At 39.2% G+C, this 24,346-nt stretch overlaps 1 protein-coding gene across 1 annotated transcript in view; it reads left to right on the forward strand.

Annotated features, from left to right (window-relative positions):
* The window catches only part of LOC131008485 (uncharacterized), a 37,833-nt gene extending 15,094 nt beyond the window's left edge, over positions 1-22,739 (forward strand). The window contains exon 7 of the mRNA XM_057935359.1: positions 22,287-22,739. Within this exon, the coding sequence (XP_057791342.1) occupies positions 22,287-22,739 (453 nt within the window). The remainder of the gene's footprint in view (positions 1-22,286) is intronic.
* Positions 22,740-24,346: the final 1,607 nt, after the last annotated feature.

A 24,346-nucleotide genomic window follows, 5' to 3' on the forward strand; every position in this document is an offset into this window, starting at 1 on the left:
CTATCATAAACTGCTCTAGCGATAGTGCGTGATTATTTATGTGATCTCCCATCAGGAGTTGATTTAAATTGGTAATATAGATTAATAGGTTAATTGTGTAGCTAGAATTAATTAATGAAATTGCATTCCCTAGTGCTAGGGTTTCTATTATTTGGTTTATTCCTTTGATTTTATTTTGCATTAGTTGAGTCGTATTTTTAAGTCTTTGTCATATTTTTGTTCGTTCATAGATGACGGTTTTTAGGCGTCATCTATGCCTTCCGCGAACCGTCAAGTATAGTGGTGTCATGTATAGTCCCTATTATAGACGACGGTTATTATCTGTCGTGTTACTCGTGTATACTTACTTTTCTTGACGGTTATACATGTATACTTGACGGTTTAAAACCGTCAACTATTATACAATACATGACACTCGTAATATTTTTCTTGACGCTTGATGACCGTCACGTATAATAAAAAACATGACGGTTCCTGATATTATATATGACACTTTATAACCGTCATGTATGTAGGCTTTCATGACGTTTATATATATATACTTAATGCTTTTCAACCGTCATGCATTATGAAATTATATGATAGTATATTTGTTATACTTGACATTTTATAAGCGTCATGTAAAATGGAATATATGACAGTTTTTTTACTATCATTTATTTTTCCTATTTTATTTATTTATTCCTATTTTTAAATTTATAAATATCAATAAATTGAATAAAATAAAAAATTATACATATTAAAGAATCAGTATTTTACAACATGTCCAACATCCATAATGAACATCCAAAAAGCTCATTCTCAACGTTCCTATAGGGCTTTCTAGTCTTCATTCTCAATGCTCCCATCTTTTTTCAATCCAGCTTTCTTCCACATTATAGCTCTATCAATATTCTCATCACCAATTAACTCGCCCTTCTACAATTACAAAATATTAGACATGGCATATGCTAATTAAAAAGTCGAGTAAAATGAAATGCTAAATTATATGATTCGCATCAAAGTTCAACAACAACCATCGGGCTGCACATTGCCTAGTGGAGAATAGCATAAAAACTACATTGAGATCTTTTATCAACATAATATGAAATGGAAACTTGAGAATACAAGAAACTAATAATTTCCAATTCTATAATTGCACAATATTAAAAGAAAAGACGACCAATCAATGAAAACTCATAACTTCTGTATGAAAAGTAGCTTGTATGTACTTGAGCTCCTCTAACTCTTTCCCACTTGCAATTTCAGGATGAATATAGCATAACTGGAAAAGAAACCAACTCTACTTAAAATCCCAGCTGGTATTGCGGCTTCTTCACAGTGTGCCAACCAGCGTTTTCCACACGGATAGGAAGACATAGTCCTTTACAAGATATATACCGGTTATTTTAATCATCTTCCATAAGAATAATATCTAATGAATATAAGACCATCTACTAACATCGAATATAAATGAAAATTATATAAAGCTCCGATGTCAAGCTTAACTCAAAAGTACTAGTATTATGCTGATTGCCACATCCTAACTGTATATGCAACAAACATAACCAAGTAATTACACTCAGAGACTGCAGTTAAAACCAGGCTGAAGCATCTCACAGTTAAGCTCAGTTTTCTAATGGAATATAAAGTTCTTTCTAGCAGTATAAAGAGCTAAGTAGAGCCTAATTTTCTACGACTCACAATGCCAAACAACCAGAACGTTTATAAAGCGAGTTTATTAATAAGACTGACTCACTTTTACATCTCTATTACATAGTCCTTTTAATCTATCTTATAATGCATTATCTTCATTCTAGTCAATGTAACACACAACTCTTAATCACAAAACTTCTTCTGTACAGTTAACTGAAGAAGCCACAACCAAAGCAAACTAGGTGAACTTAAATTTCTTTGCAAAAGAAGCCACAACCCACAATTGTTTGAGTAGAATTAGGGATTTCATTTAAGGCTATGTACAAGCCAAACAATTATGTTCATACTTAACAACCACTAATCTGCACCGGCTTAATATGCCTTAAATATTGTTACAGCAATTGCAAGCCAAAAAAATATGCAGAATTTCAAATTAATCCACAGACATAAGATAGCACTAGCCAAGAATGTTAAGAAAAGAAAAGGAGAGTGAGAAAGATAAAATACAAGGAATTTATCTCAGAGAAGAATCAGAGGGGTCTGCCGGCGACGGCGAAGAAACCTTCGGGCCGAAGAAGAAGGCGTCGACGCCGGAGCAGACAAGGTCGCGGTGCCCAGCGTGTTCTGGCCAGAGCAGACGATCGACAAATGATCGGAAGGGATGGGGCGACGACGACACACGTTTTCTGAGATGGGGCAGCGGCAACACACGTATTCTGAGATAGGGCGGCGGATGGTTTCGAATTTAGAGGGTGTTTAGCTAAGCTTATTTTAAAGAGCTTATAAGCTCTTGGAGCTTATAAGATGTTTCAAGTTCTTATAAGATGTAATTTCTTAAAATTTTACAAGTTGTCAAAGTGTTTGGATAATTGAGCTTATAAGCTAGAAAGAGAATTTTTAGTTAGAGAAGGAAAATTTTTGTTAGAGAGAAAATCGAAAAGAAATGAATTAGAATGATATATAATGAAAATAAAAACTCATAGTTGAGTTATTTTTGTAAAATGAATGTTACTTATAAGAAAATGAGAAAATAAGTAAGGATAGAGAAACTTATTTTTTGGGGAGCTTATAAGCTCTTAGAGCACTCCCAGCAGATCACCTAAATGCATCACTAACTCTAAATTTAGGCTAAAATAATTGAAAATGAGATAAAAAATGCATCCAGCAGATCCCCTAAATTGGATGGGGCCCACAAAAAATTTTACACCTACTTAAATTCAATCTTAAATTTACACCCACCCTAAATTTATTTTAAGCTTATAATTAGTAGGGCCCACACATAATTATTGTTTTTATGTAGAAAATAGGAGATCTGGTGTATGCATTTATAAAATCGGGATCCTAAAATTAAATAAGAAAGCTTTAGGGAGAAATATAGGAGCATAATTTTGGGATTTCTGCTGGGAGTGCTCTTAGAGCTTAATTTTACAGCTTATGCCAAACACTTTGAAGGAGCTCATAAGCTCTTAAACAACTTATAAACAACTTATAAGCTCAGCCAAACACCCTCTTAATCTAACGGTGAAAAGAGATGATGGGGCGAGGGTTTCTAATACTCATGTAATAATTTTGAAATTTTAAGTTAATTTAGTATTTTCAAGATAATTTTTATTTTTGAAAGGTAAAATAAAATAATATTAAAGATGAGGAATACTAAGGGTACTCAAGCCCATACAAAATGAATTAAAATACAAACACCCCACAACGGGGACAACAAAAACATCTACGCCCGAAGACAACTACAAGAATCCAAAAACCAATCATTGGTCGAGTAGTCAAACTTGTTTGGAAAGAAGGCCTTCAATCATTTCCACGTATTAATGGTAAATACCATCCACCACTCTATGAGCATCAAAATTTTTATCTTTAATCACTTTCTCCGTTTCTAGCTTTCCAAATCTTCCAACAAACACATTGACAGACGGTGTTGCACCTCCTTTCTCAACAAACTCATGGAAGTTGCCCAAAAGCGAAAAGGAAGAAATGGGAGAAATGTCCATCTTACATCTAAGCTCCCACACTTTGACAGAGAATGGGCACAACAGTAGGAGGTGATCGGTGGATTCCAACATAGAAGAGTAAAGGGGGCAGCAGTGATCACCATTCTCAAACAATATTCCTCTTTTCAACAAATTTTCTCTCGTTGGGATTCTATCAAGAAGAACTTTTCAGGCAAAAGATGAAACTTTGTGGGTACTCCTTTAATCCAAATGTCTTTGAATGCAGTCGGTGTGTTATCCGTGGGGGAGACAACTTTGTAGATGTTTGAATACATCTCTTTAGTAGAAAAGTTTCTAGAACTAGAGCCCTTCCATGAGATAGAGTTACTCACAGAGTGACGAGGAGAAATCCTGCAAAGAACAGACCACAAATCCACAAAATTAATCTACAAATTCAGAAAAATGAAAAACTTTTTCCCAAATAAAACTCCACACCCATTCTCCCTCTCTAAACATACCCATCTTCCCACCCTTAACCCCCTTTTGAGAAGACAAACAGAAGAGATTCCAGAATTTAGTTTTAAGCGTATTTCCCCACTCAATCCATGGATCCTCCCAAAACAAACAATTTATCCCATTGCCTAAAGAAAAAGAAATATTCTGGCAGAAGATGTTTCCCTCCAACCCTTTGAAAATATTTTTCAAGTCCCTCCACGAAAAAGATTCCAACTTACAATTAGTCAGAGCCCTAACCCTATCAGCCATCATCCCATATCTAGATCTAAGGATCCTCACCCAAATAGCATTTTGGTTTTTGGAGAGTTAACCATTTGCATAGAGCCATATTAAAAGCTTGTAAATCTCGAACCTCGAGCCCACCATCAGATTTGCTACAACATACTGTATCCCAACTAACCCAAGGATTTCTTTTAATGATGCTCACTGGGGCTTTGAAAAAAGAAAGGTAATAAAGAGGTAAAGCTGAAAGAACCGAGTTCAAGAGAGTGATTAAACCATCGAAAGACAAAGCTCTCTTATCCCACCCTGATAACTTTTTGCAAATCCTCTCAATGACAATTTTCCATAATTCTTTTATCCTATGATTAGCACCAATCGGTAGGTCCAAGTCGATAAAGGGGAAACTTCCAATTTTGCAACCAATAATGTTAGTGAAGGAAATAATTTGTCTGCTATCCACTCTAATACCATGAATAGAGCTTTTGAAGAAATTAACTCTAACTCCCAAACAGACTTCAAATAACTTGAGAATACCTTTAATCGCCATCACATTGTAGGGAGTGGCCTTACCAATAATCATTGTGTCGTCCGCGAACTGAAGATGACTCACAACTACTTTCTCTCTTCCAATTTCAGCACTCTTAAAAAGATTGCAGTCGACTGCCTTATGCATTAAACAGTTCAATCCTACAGCCGCAATGAGGAAGAGGAATGGAGAAAGAGGATCTCCTTGTCTTATACCTCGTTGAAGAGAAAACTCACCCGACGGGCTACCATTCACCGAACATACATAGTAGCAAACGAGAGGAAACTTTTTATCCACAATTTCCATTTTGGGTAGAAATTCATTCCTTCCATCATTTCATCAAGATATTCACTACCAAAAAAGGTCTATTACCGGCGGCATTTCCCGTCGGTAATAGGGACACGGCGGCCGGTAAATACATTACCGGCAGCGGCTTGCCGCCGGTAACGTCCTCGTTGGTAATTCAATTACCGACAGGAATTACCGACGGCGAGCATACACCGCCGGCAATCACCGGCGACCGCGCCGCCGGTAATGTCGCCGATAAAAGGCGGAGAATCGTCGGAGAAATACCAACGGTAAACACCGTTGCTAATTACCGGCGGCGGTGGTAATGTTGACAGGACGGCGGTGGCGATCTCGCCGATCTATGCTGGGTTATTACCGGCGGCGTTTTGTCGTCAGTAATATTTTAGAATTTATTTTTTTATTTAATTTATTTATTTAATTTATTTATTATATATCCACAATTTATTTTCGTATTTATACAATATTGCATAAGTTAGACGAACTTTCAGTCGGTCACCCATCTTAGTTGTGCTCTAAGTCAAGCACGTTTTACCTTGAAGTTCTTTTCGAGTGGTCACCAATACAGAACACTCGTATTATTGATATATCTAGAACTTATTAATTCATTTAAAGTCTACTTCAATATACAATATCATATACATTCATAACATTAGAATATGTCGAGATGATATCCGAGAGATGTTGTTAATTACGGATCGGGCTCGTTTCCGTCCTTATTTTTATGTCGAAAAAATATTTATTTATTAATTTATTATTAATTTTTTTAATCAATCTAGTTTATACACCATAAGTATTTTAATTTGGTAACTGTAATGTATTTTGAATTTATTTGTTTAAGTCCTTATTTATATGGTTCACTGAAACCAACTTGAAGTATGTATCAATAGAAGTTCCCTGAGCAGACAAGTCAAACCATTCACATTTGAACAAGACTGTCTTCTTAATTGGATACCCCGTATACTCTAGCACGCACAACTCTTGCAGACACCCATAAAAGTTTAGCACATCTCTGCCATAGATTGAGCCTTTAATGCAAACGCCACTGTTCACAGTCGCATTGTCTCTGTCACAATCTGTCGTGTGAAATCTATAGCCATTCACAAAATAGACGGAGTACATTTCAATCTCATTTAAGGGCCCAGCTGCAAGCGACTTAATATACGGGTTCAAATCGACTCACCCGTGATAAACCCAGGTTGTGTAATTGAGGACTAATCCATGCCTACTAACATGTTCTTTGACTGTAGGTACGGATAAAAAGGCTGCATTTTTGCACTTCTTACACGGGCACCTAATGTTATCTTCTCCATCTGTATACGCCGTTTGATTTATCGCATACTCAAGGAAACTCTCAAGCCCCGTTTCAAATGCAAAATGATCATTGTATCTTGCGTACATCCACATACGATTATCACTCATTCTTACAAATTCTAATTGAAAAAAATAAATAAAAAATCATAAATTACTTTAATCAAACGAAATTTCGACAGCATAAGCCCACTATCCTAACTACCAAGTGCTTGACTCTACCAACAGCTATAGTGACCATAGTGGTCCTAATTTACTAAGCCTATACTAGGTCTACCCGGTCCCCCATTGTCGAAACTTTACAATACATATAAAGCCATAAAAAATAAAGTAATTAAATTAAAAACAATCATTTGTTGGGAGAAGATCCTTAAGAAATAATCAATTTCTATCCCAAAGGGAGAAGATCCTTAAGAAATTGATTAAATCTGTCCCACAATATATAATAACATATCATTCATCATAAACACATACTAGCATACTTAAAATTCAATTAATCATACTTAATTTAACAAAATTATCTAACATAAATAAATCTCTAACAAATTCATACTTAAAATTAATCATGCTTTATAATTAATCAAACTTTAATTTAATTAACATTAATCTAATTAACATTAATTAGATTCTAACAAAATAATAGTAAAAACAAATTTAAAATTAATTTAATTAACATTAATTAGATTCTAACAAAATAATAGTAAAAGAAATTTTAAATTAATCTAACAAATTAATCACACTTCACATATTACAAATTAATTAAAATTAATCAAATTAACATTAATTATATTCTAACAAAATAATAGTAAAAACAAATTTAAAATTAATCTAACAAATTAATCTAACTAATTAAAATTAATCATACTTTACATATTATAAATTAATTAAAATTAATCAAATTAACATTAATTTTAATCTAACAAAATAATTAATAAATAAATAAAATAGCGAGAACGAGAGCGTACGGTAGTGGTCGGCGGCGGAGCGGTGGCGGCAGCGGCGTCGTCGAACTGAGACGATAAAGAGAGAAAATAAGATGTGAAAGTGAGAGAGAAAGAGAGAGAAAGAGGACCTGCAGGGGTGGCTCGACGGCGGCGGCGGCTGGGGGTGGGGCGAAGCGGATCTGCGACTGGGGGTGGGGGGTGCGGCAGGGACCGGGGGGAGGGGGGGCTTTGCTGCGTGAAAAGGGGATCTGGGAAGGGGACCTGATTTTAATTAAACAAATAGCGGCGGCGAGCCGCCGGCAATTACCGATGGCGACTATGCCGCCAGTAAATTTAAAAAGGCGGGTCGCCTTGTTTGCTGTCGTTGTGCCGCCGTCGGTAATTCCCACCGGTATTTCAGCATTTTTTTGTAATGATCCCCAAAACCGAGTCATATGCTTTCTCAAAATCGACTTTAAAAATCAAGCTACTAGCTTCGGACCTCTTGAGAAAGTCAACCGATTCGTTGAGAATCAAGATGCTATCCAAAATATGTCTGTCCCCAACAAATGCACTCTAGTTATCAGAAATCATTTTGCTCATGACCTTAGCCAATCTTTTTGCAAAGATCATCGCAAGGATCTTGTAGGAACATCCAATCAGAGAAATGGGACGATAGTCACTCATATGGAGGGGGAAACTCTTATTAGGTATGAGAGTGACGAAGCAATGATTAACGTCTCGGACAATTTTTCCATTTTGGTGTAACTCAAGTAAGAATTGCATAAACTCGTTCTTAAGCACCTGCCACATTTTCTTGATGAAGATACGCCTTTATTTATGATATAGATATTGGTGCAATTGGTTGAGGATGGTGATGAGTTAACATCCAACACAATTATAGAATTTATGGGAAAGTGTAGTTTTTAACCTGATGTGAATGAACGGAAAATAAAACGGAAAAAGATGAAGAACTCCAAACGTCGGAAAATAAGAACACCTCCAGAAATCTTTCTCTCCAAGTTAAAATTATATATCGTCTGTCTTTCAAAATGAATACAAAAGGCTATTTATACTACAGATACAGAGGGATACGATTGTAAATTTCATGAATGTTCGCGTATACTGCATTACATGGTGCATAACTAACTACATTTTGCACACCGCACTCACAATACAACTAAATGATCAGCTTTTGTCGGATGTCGTTATCTTTGACGGCGCTGACTTCTTTGATGGTGCTGACTTCTTTGACGACGCTGACGTTTTTGACGACACTGACTTTTGTGATAACGTTGGCTTTTTAAATTGGTGAGCTTTGCCATTTTTGGATTGTTTCATCACAAATTCTCTGCACACTTATAAAAATAAATATAATCAACGTTGATAGAATATAATCAATTAATCATTTCTTTAAACGAAATACTATCAACGCTGATGTATACTTTGTTCAGTGGTGATTTTTTTTAGTTTTTTCTACAAGAAAACTGCATTAAAAAAATTTATGACAATTTTTGTGCAATTTTTTAATGCTCTAAAACTTGTGTCAATAATAATATAATTAATAATAATTTTAAAATAACATAGTATGACGGTATGAATAGTGTTGTGTATAAAAGTTAAATTAACGCACATGTATGACGTTTGCTTTAAATGTAGTTGACGTTTTATACCAAATGTCAAGAATGTTACAATTCATGATAGTTTGTTTAACCATATACATGACAATTTGAATAAATGTCATGTATAGCATTTAAACTAACGCACATATATGACGCTTTGTAGTGAATGTCATGTATATTATAAAAAACGGTGCTCATACATGAAGCTTTTCAAAAAATGTCAGCACAACGTCATGTATTCTATACATGACACTTTTTTAAAAAAATGTAATATATATATATATATATATATATATATATATATATATATATATATATATAGGGAGTGGTTATTCCACAAACTTCCGTTAAGATATAAATTAAGAACCTTTTTGAACCTTAGATTTTTATATAATTAATGGCTGAGATCAAAATTATTATATATCAACAGATTCATTTTATTTAACAAACTAATTTACACTCAAAATACGGCTGAGGATATATCTGGAATCGTCTATTTACTTTCCAAATGGCCAACCAGATTCATTCCGAGATGGACGCCTAATTTATTTCACTGGGAAGATTTGATTTGATTGACACTACATGCTATGGATATCAATCGAGTATTGCGTGAATTAATAAGAAAGAATCTCACAAAAAATGCTAAAATATTGGGATATGATGCACCGGTGGAATTTAATGCATATACCCAAAACAAATTCACTATCCCCTCAATTTTTTTAGAAAAAAAGAAATGGAAAGCCGGAAAGAGTTGAGGCGGCGAATTTTGACGAATCGATGCATATTTTCGATGATTGCAACACTGTTTTCGAACTACCGACGTAACACACCTCAATTCTTGAAACAACAACTATAACTGGGGTACGACTAAATCATCTAAATGAACAAGGGAGAATCCTTGTGAAATCCGAATAAAAGGGATAACAATCGGGCTTAGCCCCTTTGGATGAAGAAAGACAGGTATTCAAGTGATACGAATCAATCAACAAACATAATATCTTCAGGATCACAAGTTTAGTTTCATGCTTCAGATAACCAACATTTATAAAATGAAATACTTGCGAATTAATAGTCTCGGCTCAACAAAAGATGTCGTTTAGAGCCATAGCATAAAGGTCTTAAGTTAAAGAAACAAAAGACAGATACTGGCTAGTTCTACAGCGGAAGTCAACATAAGGAGTTGAACTCTAGCCTCAGCTCGCCCCGTCAGCACCAGCTGTTGGGAACCTTGTGGAATATCCTAACCCTTGTTTTGATGATACCAAAATTCATAGGACTTAACTGTAATAGACTAGAATCGTTTTTGAACTCAAGTGTTAGAGTTCGTTTCTAGTTTAGCTTGCGGTGTCGAAGACTGAAGACTGAAGAACGAAGGACTGAAGACTGAAGACTGCAGATACCAACTGAAGTATCAGTTGAAGACTGATTACTTAATGCGCGCAATGGACTGATACTAAAGTCAAGTATCAGTTGAACATTCCTCCTAGGACTGATCTTCCAACGTTCAGAGGAAGTCACGTACTCACAAAGTACAGCCGCATTAAATACAGAGATCTCAGGATATCCTTATCTCTGCAGAGGTCATTCCTATCTGGTGGTTACTTTTCAGAGACGTCACATCTCCTATCCATCAAGAGAGCCGTTTCCACCCAGACAAGGAACCTCGAAGATTGAAGCCTCAGCCCAAATTCGAATTGCTCTCCAACGGAAGAAATCTTGAGGACGATCTACGCCAACAGATCCATTCAAGAGTTCTCCTACAAATAGCGCTCGAGGATCACTTCAACCTTCACCGATTCAAGGACATAAGCTGAAGCTCTGCCGAAATTGCTACTCAGCCTAAACCTTAACCTCCCCAAAGCTTGAATCGAAGAAGAGAATTCCAAAGCCAAAATCAGTCACTGCTGATTACACACATTCTCTTAAACCTTAGTCAAACCTCCGTTTACCCAGAAGCCAAAGGTCAAACTTGCTTCAAAGAACTTGTTCTTTGTAGTATAGTTGGCACTCGTTCAAACCTCCCCTCCATAAGAGTGTTTGAGTGATTCGGAGTTCAGGAAGGTACTCTGACTCTGAGTTTTAAGTCTTAGCACGAGTGAAGCGTGGGTACTGAAGAAGGGTTTTCTTCAGTGGTACGGTTGTGTGCACCTGGCAAGCACACGGTTTGGTTTGCAGTGCACCTGTTAAGCACTTGCGGAGTGGATTGTTGGTCTGATCAACCAACCGTGGATGTAGGAAAGGGTTTTTCCGAACCACGTAAAAGTCTCTGTGTTGTTTACAGCTTTCAGTTTTACATTCTTACTTGTGTTATTTCAATTGATAAACTGAACACTGATTAACAGCAAAGAGAAACCTAAAAACCAACAACGTGCTCCACCGAGGCTATTGCGAAACTAAGTTTAATTTCCGCTGCGTATGATATCAGTCTAACTGATCTATCTTCTGATAGTCAGGAATAGTGTTATCATCTCTGTTTAGCAAACACGACTGAAGCCCTTATTTGCATCAGTTAAGTTCCAGCAACTTAACTGATAACTCTTTACTGAAGAGCTTTCAGTATCAGTCGTCAATCCTGTTTGGTCAAAACTGATTTGAGTAAAACAGGCGTCTTTGTTTGCATGTAAAGTTTCGTTTTGATCTCTGACTGAGATCCCTCTGATTGAGGAGTTTATAAAAATAGCCCATAGGTGTATTCCCCCCCTATACACCTATTCGAGACCCTCTGGACCTAATAATTGGTATCAGAGCAGGTTGTTCGCAAGAACTATCTGTATCTGATTAGGTTCAAATTGAACTAGATCCTTTTTCTCAAAGGTCTCGAAAAAGTTCTCTCTTTCTTTTTGTGCTTGCTATCTGTTCTATCTGCTGTTATCTGTTCTCTCTTTTTTGATGGAGACTAACCACAACAGATTATCTTCTCTACCTATGTTTAGTATTGAAAAATACGACATATGGAAGTTTCGGCTTGAAAGCTTCCTCACCGCCCAACATTGCCGAATGTGGGAAGTCATCACCAGCGGACTAATCACCATCACCGAAACCGTAAAAAGGGTTCCTTTTGATCCTCAACAAGATCCTTATGATAAGGTCCAGCCCAAGCAAAAAGCAGACTTCACCACAGAAGAAAGGAAGCAAGATGAGCTAAACAACCTCGCCAAAAGCATCATCTCCGGCACCGTTCCCGACAAGCATGTCATGAAGATCATCAAGTGCGAAACTGCAAAGGAGATGTGGGACATTCTGGAAAGAATGTGCGTAGGTTCCGAGGAAATCAAGGAGAATAAGCTATCCATAGCTTGCCAGAAGTTCGACTCCTTCCTCATGCTCAAGAATGAATCTGTCGAGGAAATGGAACTTAGATTCAATCAAATCTTGAATGAAGTTCAATCCATTTTCAAAGACAAATACACTCAACGAGAAATCAACCTGAAGATTCTTCGAGCACTGCCATGTGGAGAATGACAGATCTACTTAGTCACTCATCAGCATAAGCCAGGATTCAGTCAGCTCCCGACAAACAAGCTTTTCTCCGATCTCATGGCAAATGAGTTCGACCTTCTGAGAAGTCTTGGAAACAAGAAGGCTAGAGGATCAGACGAAGATGGTCCATCAAACTCGAGAGAAGTTGCACTGAAAGCCTCAACAAGAGAAGGCAAGAAGCAGATCAAGGAACCAACGGAACTCAACCCCGAGGACTTCTTCAGTCAATATGCTTTGTTGACTGAAAGATTCAACAAGATGGAGTGCAAGTTCCGGAAGTACAGAAGGTTCCACAAGCAGCACTACAAAGGAAATGAAAGAGAAAGCAACTCCAGACATTCCACAGATCGAAGCGGAGAAAGGAAGTCAGCCGCTTACGACATCAAAGACTTGGAATGCTTTGGATGTAGAAAGAAAGGGCACTTTCGAAATGAATGCCCTGATCTGACTCAAGCTGAGCGCAGAGAGCTGAAAGCTAAGAAAGATCGTAGATTTTCGAAGAAGAAAGCGATGGTTGCTGACGATGCTGACTCTTCCAAAGACACATCAGAATCATCCGACTTCGACAGTTCCAGCTCAGACAATGAGAGCCGAGCCCTGATGGCCAATGAATCAAAAAGCGTGGCTGACAACAGCTACGACAATGGAATGAATGGCTCAGAGGTAATCTCTCATTCAAAAACTCTTTATACTGATAATTTCCTGATGCTTTTAGGAGACCACTCAGAATCTGGAGGTAGCTCATCCGATGAAACTGACGAGTTCGATCAGCTGATGACTGATCACTGTCAGTTGAGGAAAATGTTCGAAGATCTCCTCAAGCAGAATCAGAAAATGGACAAGGAGATCAATGATGAACGAGCTAAGAATCAGACAATCATCTACTTTCCGGATGAAACTTGTCTTGATCAGCTAATCATGGAGAACAGCCGACTGGAAGAAAAGCTCAGAATCTCCAACTCAGAATGTGAGAGAGCATCTCATGAGATCAAGAGGCTCAATCACAAGCTGGAAGAAACAGTCAAGAACTGCATGATGCAGTCTCCCATGATGAGCAACTTTCCATCAAAAGGCCTTGTTAAAAGCATTGGAGGAAAGGTTGCAGCTGACAAAGGAAAGAGTGTCATGATCATTTCAAAGGACGATCATTCTGAAATCACAACATCAGAAGAATCAAGAGATCATGATATGGATGAAGTTCACAAACGCAAACTGATGGCTAGATCAACTGTTCCACCTCCACGGAGCTACAGACGAGCAAAGGAGGCCCCCAACCAGATCACCCTACTGAGAAGACTGGAAAACAGATTTCAGTCAAAGATCAGGGAAGGAACATCAGGACTCAAGAAGAATCTTCCTCACCAATCCAGGGGGAAGAAAGGCCACATCAGTCAGAGACTGACATTAGTTCAGTTTCAGAAGGAACAACATCCATGGAGAGAAAACAATGATGAGTCCAGTCGAGCCAAGCGACATCCACGACAACAAGCAACTGGACATCAGTCAAGTCTCCATAAGTCTGCAAAGACTCGAGTATCTCAAGGAAGATACTTCGCCGAGCAAAGAAGACCTCAACCACTCATCAGACAGAACTGCTACAAGAGTGAGGCCTTCAAAGGAATTTCTCAACAGAAGAATGCTCGATCGTATGCCAACTGAAGCACCAACAACGTCAATCAGACAATCAATAAAGTGCAAGAGATCAGCCAGACCAATTCTGAAGCAGATATGGGTTCCAAAGGGAACTCGAGCTAACATCGAAGGACCCAAATCTTGATTGGGTGCCTGAAGCAACTCTTCCTTGCAGGTCAATGTCAGGAAACACAAAAAGAAGAAAGAGGTTAAAGCTTCAATCAAGATATGGTATCTGGATAGTGGCTGGTCGAAGCACATGACGGGCTACAAAGAATATCTATCTCAGTATGTTGAGAAAGCTGGATCCAAAGTTGCATTCGGAGACAACTCAATCAGAGAAACAAAAGGCTACGATGTGCTCAACATGGGTAACGCCAGTATCAGTAATGTTAGCTTTGTTTCGGGTCTTAAACATAATCTGTTGTCTGTGAGTCAATTTTGTGATAGTGGTTTCACAATGAAGATCAAGAAGGATGAATTTACTGTTAGAAACAATCAAAAGAAGGTGGTTCTGAAAGGATTCAGACAAGGATGTCTCTACGTCGTTTCATGGGAAGACAACCCACCGGAAACATGCCTTATCAGCAAAAGCAGCTCGCAACTCAACTGGCTGTGGCACAAGAGACTCAACCATCTCAATTTCAAGACAATCAACAAGCTTGCTAAACATCAACCGGTAGAAGGTCTGTCTTCTATTGTGTTCCAGAAGAAGCAAGAATGTGAAGCATGCCAAAGAGGAAAGCAGACGCGTATGCCATTCAAGTCAAAGTCAGGACACTCCTCTGAAAGGATTCTGCATCTACTTCACATGGATCTGTTTGGCCCTATCACTCCAAGAAGCTACAACGGTAGGAAGTACACCTTAGTAGTTGTGGATGACTATTCACGATATAATTGGGTTATCTTTCTCTTCAAGAAGAAAAAGACATTGGAGGAACTGCCAAAGCTGCTGAGAAGACTGAGTGTTGAAAAGGAAGTCAACATCATCAGCATCAGATCAGATCGTGGGACTGAGTTCCTCAATACTGTCATTCGTGAGTATTGTGATGAACAAGAAATCAGTCATCAAACTTCTGCAGCAAGAACTCCACAGCAGAACAGAGTTGCAGAAACAAGAAACCGGTCTTTGAAGGAAGCAGCAAGGACGATGCTAGCCGAATCAAAACTCCCCTTGAAGTTTTGGGCCGAAGCAGTCAACAAAGCATGCTACACGCAGAATCGCTCCTTCCTCACTCAGAGACATGGAAAAACTCCATACGAGCTATGGAATAACAGAAAGCCTTCGATTGCCTACTTTCATGCTTTCGGTTCTAAGTGTTTCATCCACAACAATGAAAAGAAGAGGTTAAACACTTTCGATAGCAAGGCTGATCAAGGAGTCTTCCTTGGATACTCTGGAACAGAACGTTCAAGCAAAGTCTATCGAGTGTTTAATTCTCAAACTCTTTGTGTTGAAGAAACACCTCATGTAATCTTTGATGAGTCTACAAATGATTTCAGGGAACAAGAAGCTGATAAGTGTATCCAGAACACTGAAGGTTCCAAAGCTGAAATCCACAACACCGAGCCCTCTACTGTCTTGTTGTGGGGACCAGGCAAAGATGAAGATACTGAGATGCTTCAGTATCAAAAGATCAGCCAAAGGTCTGAAGTTCAGACGGGAGCTAATGCAGATGGCATCAGTCAAGGGGGAACTCCAGTTGCTGAAGATCGAGTTGAACGTGCAGAAGCAGCTCCAGCTCAACTCTCCCCTGCTCCAGAAGGTGCTCAACACCTCAGAACCATTCTGACCGAAGAAGCCCCACCATCTCCAAAAGAGATCAAGAAGTATCGAAGATGGTTTGAACTCCACTCAAAGGAGAACATCATTGGAGAACCATCAGATGGCGTCAAGACTCGGAGATCAATGTGCAACCTCATCTTCGACATCAATCAGAACTGCATCAACAGAGATAAGATTTTCAGCTGTTTCTTATCATCTACAGAGCCCAAGGATATTGAAGAAGCTCTGAAGTCTACTCATTGGGTCATCGCAATGCTAGAAGAACTCAATGAATTCAACCGGAATTCAGTTTGGGAGCTTGTGGATCGACCAGACGATGCAAAGGTGATTGGCTTGAAATGGATTTTCAAGAACAAGGAAGATGAAGAAGGAAACGTTGTGAGAAACAAAGCAAGGCTTGTAGCTAAAGGATACAGTCAGGAAGAAGGAATCGACTACAACGAGACGTTCGCTCCAGTTGCCAGATTGGAAGCAGTCAGACTCTACTTAGCCTTCGCATCTTACAAAGGTTTCAAGGTACACCAAATGGATGTCAAGTGTACATTTCTCAATGGAGTGCTCATAGATGAAGTCTATGTAGAACAACCTCCAGGGTTTGAGGTTGCTGGACCAGAAAAGGTGTACAAGCTGAAGAAAGCGCTCTATGGATTGAAGCAAGCACCAAGAGTGTGGTATGATACTCTCTCGGAGTATCTTATTGAACGAGGTTTCAAGAAAGGATCTGTGGACAGAACTCTGTTCACTCTCAAAGAAGGAAAAGATCTCTTGCTTGTTCAGATTTATGTCGATGACATAATTTTCGGATCTAAATCCGAACGCATGTGCAAGAAGTTTGCTGACATCATGACCAACAAGTTTCAAATGTCCATGATGGGAGAAATGAATTTCTTTCTCGGATTGCAAGTCAAGCAGACCAACGAAGGAATACTGATCAGTCAGTCCAAGTATGCCAAGGAACTGATAGCCAAGTTCGGTATTCAGCACATGAAATCAGTCAAGATCCCAATGAACACAAACTGGAAAGTTGATCCAGGTTCAGAAGAAAAATCTGTCTCTTCGACGAAGTACAGAGTAATCATTGGATCTTTGTTGTATTTGACTGCGAGCAGACCAGACATCGCATTTGCAGTCGGGGTATGTGCAAGATATCAATCAGATCCAAAGGAAGCTCATTTGGATGCAGCAAAGCGGATTCTAAGATATCTCAAAGGCACGCCCAATCTAGGATTATGGTATCCAGCAGACGACGACATCAAGCTCACCGGATATTCAGACTCAGACTTCGGTGGATGCAAGCTTGATCGCAAATCAACCTCCGGAACATGTCAATTCCTAGGCAACAAGCTCATCTCTTGGTTTTCAAAGAAGCAGACTTCAGTCGCCACCTCTACAACTGAAGCTGAATATGTTGCTGCCGGAAGCTGCTGCTCACAAATCCTGTGGTTAGTCCATCAGTTGAAGGACTATGGGATCGACGAAAAGGAAGTTCCTATCTATTGCGACAGCTCCAGTGCTATTGCAATCTCCCAGAATCCAGTTCATCACACTAGAGTTAAGTATATTGCTATTCGACATCACTTCATCCGTGATCATGTCGAAAAGAAAAATATCTTTGTGGAATGGATTCCCACTGCTGTTCAGGGAGCGGACCTGCTGACCAAGGCTCTTCCAGAAGAGAGGTTCAACGATCTATGTGGAAAGATCGGCCTCATCAACCCTGAAGAGTGATGCTGTGTTTGAAGACTTTCTCAAACAGTCATGCTGACTGGTGGTCAACCAACTGCTGATTCTACGATCGCCGATGTGGAAAGCAATGAAGTCAGAACGCTCATCTGAAGAAGAAGTCATCCTGATGATTCAACCAGGATCAAGTGGTATCAACTGACTACAATGTTCAGTTGATCAGTAGGTAATTTAAAAGCTTACTTTTTAAATCAGCTATTTTAGTTAAGAGTTTTGAGTTTTAGTTCAAAATATTTCTCTAACTGATCAGTTTCTTTCAAAAACTTTAACTGATTGTTGGAAAATGGAATATCCGAGAAGGACAAGAGTTTTAAAAAGGGAAAATCTGTTTTGATTGAACTTGTCCTGATCTTTAGCCAAAAATCTTTCCAACCCCTTTGCCTCTGTGATAAAATTTCTTGAGAACCTCATTGACATGACAGAATGCAATGATGCCTCTCAACTTTTTGAAGTCTCTGTCCCTCGCAGTGACGGCGGACGTGAAGTTTTCTTCAAATACATTTTTAGGCACAATTTTCGAAAAACTTTTCATCTTCTTACATGGTTCACATCTTGTCTATTTATACCATGTTGTCTTCACTAGTTTTTCTGCATCAACTAACAACTCTCCACAGCCTTCACTGTGAGAAAAACTTTCAATCTTTCCAAAGTTGCAGAGAAAAATTGTTCCGACTAAAGGAGAAATCCATTACTGCAAAGTCATGGAGTGGAAGAATGATGCTCACATACCTGGTCTTCACCGGACCCTTCCACTGGATCTCAACGTCTCTCCGACGTCAAAGTTTGCTCTACCCTCACTTGTATCCAGCGAAGCGAGTGTCTTCCATTCTCATGCCTGGCGCCAAGAAGCTTCACAGCTTCTGGAAGAGATCTTCCTTATCGCATATATTGCACTCCTCCCTGGCTTACAATAAACAATGAGACCTCTCTCGTTGTTGGCCGGCATCTTCAGCCGCACCAGGTCTATTCTTCAAAGACCCAGTGCCGGCGAATCGACGGTGTTAGTCTTCTCAGCTGCCACCGTTTCGATTCTTCCTTCTCACGCCCATCTTTCTCTCCTTCTTTCTTTCCAATTCACGAACTCTTCCTTCTCCTCATAAGGCAGCCTTCTTCTCTTTCCAAGGTAGCCTTATTCTATCTTTCGTCTTCTACGTTTTCTTGTCCTCTTTCGCCTTCTCCGACTCTCTCCTCTCCTCACCTCATTACTGGCGTTCTCCTCTTCTGCATATCTGGACTCACCCTGTTCTTGAATCTTCTTACGAGCTTCTGAGACTAGGAGTTGGGTACCGTCTGATCATAGCCTCCATCGTCAGCTCTCTTTTTGATGTTGCCAAAAAGGGGGAAGGTCAGAAGTCAGAGAGAAACCTTCCCTAAGGTTACTCCTGTCCTCTAACTCTTGACTGATGATGGGACAGCAAAGGGTCACCAGAAGTTGTAAGGATGACGTTCCAGTAAAGACCTCAAATCAACGGAAAACAAGTGAAAGTGGAACAAGCTTAGGAACATGAAGACACGAATACAGAAGATGAAGATCAAGAAGTTCAAGGCGCAACCAAGCAGACTGCTGGAGTCCATGGGTTTCCCATGTTGTTTTTGTTTTTCTTTTTACTCCAATGTAAGTCTTGCTCTGTACCTCGACTGATGGCTTATCAGTCTTTTATTAATGAAAAGAACTTCCTTTTGATCTCAACCTGAAGACAATGACTTTTTGTCCAGGCTCTAATTATGTTTTTCTGTCTTCTTCTTGTTCTGTTTTAGAACTGTTTCGTTCTTAACTCTAAGTACAAGTTTTTAGGTTCTATTGTTAAGGGGGAACTGTTTTCACCCCAGTTTTAGAACTTGTACTGTGAGTTCAGTCTTTTTGTTGTCCAGAACTGCTGTGTGGTTTTGGCATCATCAAAAAAGGGGAAATTGTTGAGAACCTTATGGAATATCCTAACCCTTGTTTTGATGATACCAAAATTCATAGGACTTAACTGTAATAGACTAGAATCGTTTTTGAACTCAAGTGTTAGAGTTCGTTTCTAGTTTAGCTTGCGGTGTCGAAGACTGAAGAACGAAGGACTGAAGACTGAAGACTGTACCAACTAAAGTATCAGTTGAAGAATCAATTGAAGATTGATTACTTAATGCGCGCAATGGACTGATACTAAAGTCAAGTATCAGTTGAACATTCCTCCTAGGACTGATCTTCCAACGTTCAGAGGAAGCCACGTATTCACAAAGTAAAGCCGCATTAAATGCAGAGATCTCAGGATATCCTTATCTCTGCAGAGGTCATTCCTATCTGGTGGTTACTTTTCAGAGACGTCACATCTCCTATCCATCAAGAAAGCCGTTTCCACCCAAACAAAGAACCTCGAAGATTGAAGCCTCAGCCCAAATTCGAATTGCTCTCCAACGGAAGAAATCTTGAGGACGATCTACACCAACAGATCTATTCAAGAGTTCTCCTACAAATAGCGCCCGAGGATCACTTCAACCTTCACCGATTCAACGACATAAGCTGAAGCTCTGCCGAAATTGCTACTCAGCCTAAAGCTTAACCTCCCCAATGCTTGAATCGAAGAAGAGAATTCCAAAGCCAAAATCAGTCACTGCTGATTACACGCATTCTCTTAGACCTTAGGCAAACCTCTGTTTACCCAGAAGCCAAAGGTCAAACTTGCTTCAAAGAACTTGTTCTTTGTAGTATAGTTGGCACTCGTTTAAACCTCCCCTCCATAAGAGTGTTTGAGTGATTCGGAGTTCAGGAAGGTACTTTGACTCTGAGTGAGAAGTCTTAGCACGGGTTATGCTGAGCAGAGAAATCCGACGCGAGTGAAGCGTGGGTACTGAAGAAGGGTTTTCTTCAGTGGTACGGTTGTGTGCACCCGGCAAGCACACGGTTTGGTTTGCAGTGCACCTGTTAAGCACTTGCGGAGTGGTTTTTGGTCTGATCAACCAACCGTGGATGTAGGAAAGGGTTTTTCCGAACCATGTAAAAGTCTCTGTGTTGTTTACAACTTTCAGTTTTACATTCTTACTTGTGTTATTTCAATTGATAAACTGAACACTGATTAACAGGAAAGAGAAACCTAACAACCAACAACGTGCTCCACCGAGGCTATTGCGAAACTAAGTTTAATTTCCGCTGCGTATGATATCAGTCTAACTGATCTATCTTCTGATAGTCAGGAAGAGTGTTATCATCTCTGTTTAGCAAACACGACTGAAGCCCTTATTTGCATCAGTTAAGTTGCTGAGTTCCAGCAACTTAACTGATAACTCTTTACTGAAGAGCTTTCAATATCAGTCGTCAACCCTGTTTGGTCAAAACTGATTTCAGTAAAACAGGCGTCTTTGTTTGCATGCAAAGTTTCGTTTTGATCTCTGATTGAGATCCCTCTGATTGAGGAGTTTATAAAAATAGCCCATAGGTGTATTCCCCCCCCCCTCCATACACCTATTCGAGACCCTCTGGACCTAACACCAGCCATTAACCTGAAAAACATTTGAAAATATTTAGGCTAAGTACTAATGTACTTAGTGGGCTGCAACTTTTGAAACATTTCATAATCTGAAGAGCAGTTTATTCAATCATACTGACATGACACAGAAGGTTTTAAAGAGAAATAACTTCTAAGCATGTTAAATCATTTCATAATATACCTATTATTTTGCGCGCATTTGCACACTCTATTCTGTTACTCGCTGTGATCCCGGACCTTTTAGCCACCGACGGATCTCTGTCTCCCGCTTACTTGATCTAAGAGCGTAACCCAGACAAGTTTACTTTGACCTCGGGATGCTACCCAGGCAGGCCTCATATTTCTCATGCTCCGGAACACATCCAGTCGAGCACCCTTATAATGCCTCTGGTTAGTGCCCGATGGAGATTAACCCACCGAGTCAGCTAACAAGTGTACACAATTGTCAAACAACGTGTTAAGTCATAAGAGAACCTTAATTGATTAACTGTACGAGCCTTAAACATGGTAGAGTGCACAAAAATATTTATTGGATAAACAATTTGTATTTCATGAAACATTTAAGCTCATTAGCTCAATCATACATTTGGAAAATAAGCCCACCTGTTTAGGCAAAGCCTGTCGTTTAACCTTATCTCTGAATCAGAAAAGCAGTGCTAATCCTCCTGATGTTCAAGGCCTACAAGAAATCTATTCTTAATAGGTCTCTTAAATCTAAACTCAAGTCACAGTGAAGTACTGCTTAACATTCTATGATTCACTTAGCCGTGTTTTCAAAATTTAATGGATAAATAATTGAAAACTAATATTCTTGAGTTAAGAACACCAACAATATTCTTACTCGATTTTCTTTTGTAATTGGAATTATAAATAACCAATTAAATCATGATGCAATGCATGACTCATTTCATACTTAAACATATAATAAGTGTTTACTTAAAATATGCACAAGCCCAAATAATAAAAAAGGCAGCCCACGGCGAGATCACCGCCTCTCCCCCCTTTCTCTGCTCTGCTCCACTATGCTCTATTCTGCTCTATTCTACTATGCTCTATTATGCTCTGTTCTACTATACTCTGCTCTGTTCTACTATGCTCTATTCTACTATACTCTGCTCTGTTCTACTATGCTCTATTATGCTCTATTCTACTATACTCTGCTCTGCTCCTCCAGCTCTGCTCCTCCAGCTCTGCTCTTCCAGCTCTGCTCTCCCAGCTCTGGTTTCCCAGCTCTGTTATCCAGCTCTGGTCTCCCAGCTCTACTATCCAGCTCTGGCCTCCCAGCTCTGCTATCCCAACTCTGGTCTCCCAGCTTTGCTATCCAGCTCTGGCCTCCCAGCTCTGCTCTCTAGCTCTGCTATCCCAGCTCTGCTATCCAGCTCTGGTCTCCAGCTCTGCTATCCCAGCTCTGCTCTCCAGCTCTGGTCTCCCAGCTCTGCTATCCAGCTCTGGTCTTCCAGCTCTGCCCTGCTCTACCAGCTCTGCCTTGCTCTACCAGCTCTGCCCTACTCTACCAGCTCTGCCATGCTACCCCTTCACTCACGCCAGCCAACAGGAGCAGCTCTCTGCCGCCCCCGCTGCCATCGGCCCAACTCAGTCACGATTCAACACCAGCCTTGTCCCTTAACTCCGACGACCGCACTGGATCCACGGCCGCCGCCCTCAACTCTCATCCACTCTCGACTGACCCACACAGCCAAAACTCCACAAAACATACACGCTCAAGGCACGACTCTAAAGCAACACAGTTCAAGACTCTACTTTTTTCTTTTATTTTAAAATAGACATCCTTTGTATATAAGCACAAATACATAAACAGAGTATATGCACATGTGTTTTTGAAAAGTCATTTTGTTCAATCATGAGTAAGAATAAAATGGGCAATGGAGTTCATAGATGAAACCTTGGCTTGATGAACATGGCAGATGTTAGGAAACTGGTTTGGTGCTGTGTGAATCGAGAATCGAGCTATGGTTGTTGTGTTTCACTTCAGGGACGAAGAAGTTCGGAACAAGAAATTACCCAAAATAATTTGGCTGAATTGTTGAGATTGAAACTTGCTGCCCTTGCCGAGAAGGGTGAAAAAATCAAGAGGAATGAGGTTACTTTAAAAAGAAGAAGAATGAACAGTGATTGGAACATGGATGCACTCTATCCACAAGCTTAGTAAAATATCTTGAGGATTAATGGGTTGATTTGGGCTCAAGGATGTGTGATTGTGAATGGACTGGTTCTCATTCCTTTTTAAAAGCAATTAAAAGCTTGAGGTCCAAATAAAATTAAAGCCCAACTCATATAATAATTAAAACCCAACATGGACTTTAATTTAAATCTTGCAAAATTAATACTAATTATATGTAGAAAAATTCTCATATTCACATATTCACATTTAAATTAATATGCAATGCACAAGAATTTAAATGACTTAAATATTTACAAAAGCTTTCGTAAATTATTTTTGTTGGAATTAAATAAATTCTCTTCCTCAATCCGGCGTGAATCATCTTAAATCTAAGTTCAAAATTATTCTAAACTTAGCTCGAGGAAACAGGACATTACACGGCGATGGCACGAACCAAGTCTGGTCGAACGGGTAATTTCATTGTATTTCATAGGATTTCTTGTTTTTCGTTCTTCAATAGACTTCCAAGGTTTCTGCATTTTTTGGGGGTGTGAACGAAGACTGGATTTGAAAGGAATTGGTGTGTGTACTATTTTTTGGTGGTCCCTAATTGTCGGATTCAGATCAAAAAATAACTTAAAACTTGGGATACGAATTAGCAGTGCAATTTGATGCATCTACCTAAATCAAGTTAAGTCCTAGGAATCAATTCACCCACTCTTTACAATTTTGAAGGAAAAAGAAAGGGAGGCGACGAAATAGTTGAAGCGGCGAAAACTTAAATTCGATACTATTTTCGGGCATATCAACCCTGTTTACGGAGTTCCGGCGATGGCACAAACTAAGGCTAGTCGGACCGGTGAGATTTGATATGAGCGTTCATTGAATTTCATGGGATTTGATATGGGACCGGTGGTATTTTATATTATATTGTTGTGAATTTTTATCACATATTACATGAAATTTAGTAGAGATTATTTTCTGTTTCTTAAAAAATCATTATTGTATTAATTTTAAAGTCATTAGAGATTGTTCTAATACAGTATTTTACTAATTCCATATCAGGGTGTTGTGGTTGATAGATCTGTGATTGCTGGTGGGGGAGCACGTAC

The sequence above is a fragment of the Salvia miltiorrhiza genome, chromosome 2 (assembly GCF_028751815.1).
Source record: "Salvia miltiorrhiza cultivar Shanhuang (shh) chromosome 2, IMPLAD_Smil_shh, whole genome shotgun sequence".
In the NCBI taxonomy this organism is placed as follows: Eukaryota; Viridiplantae; Streptophyta; class Magnoliopsida; order Lamiales; family Lamiaceae; genus Salvia; species Salvia miltiorrhiza.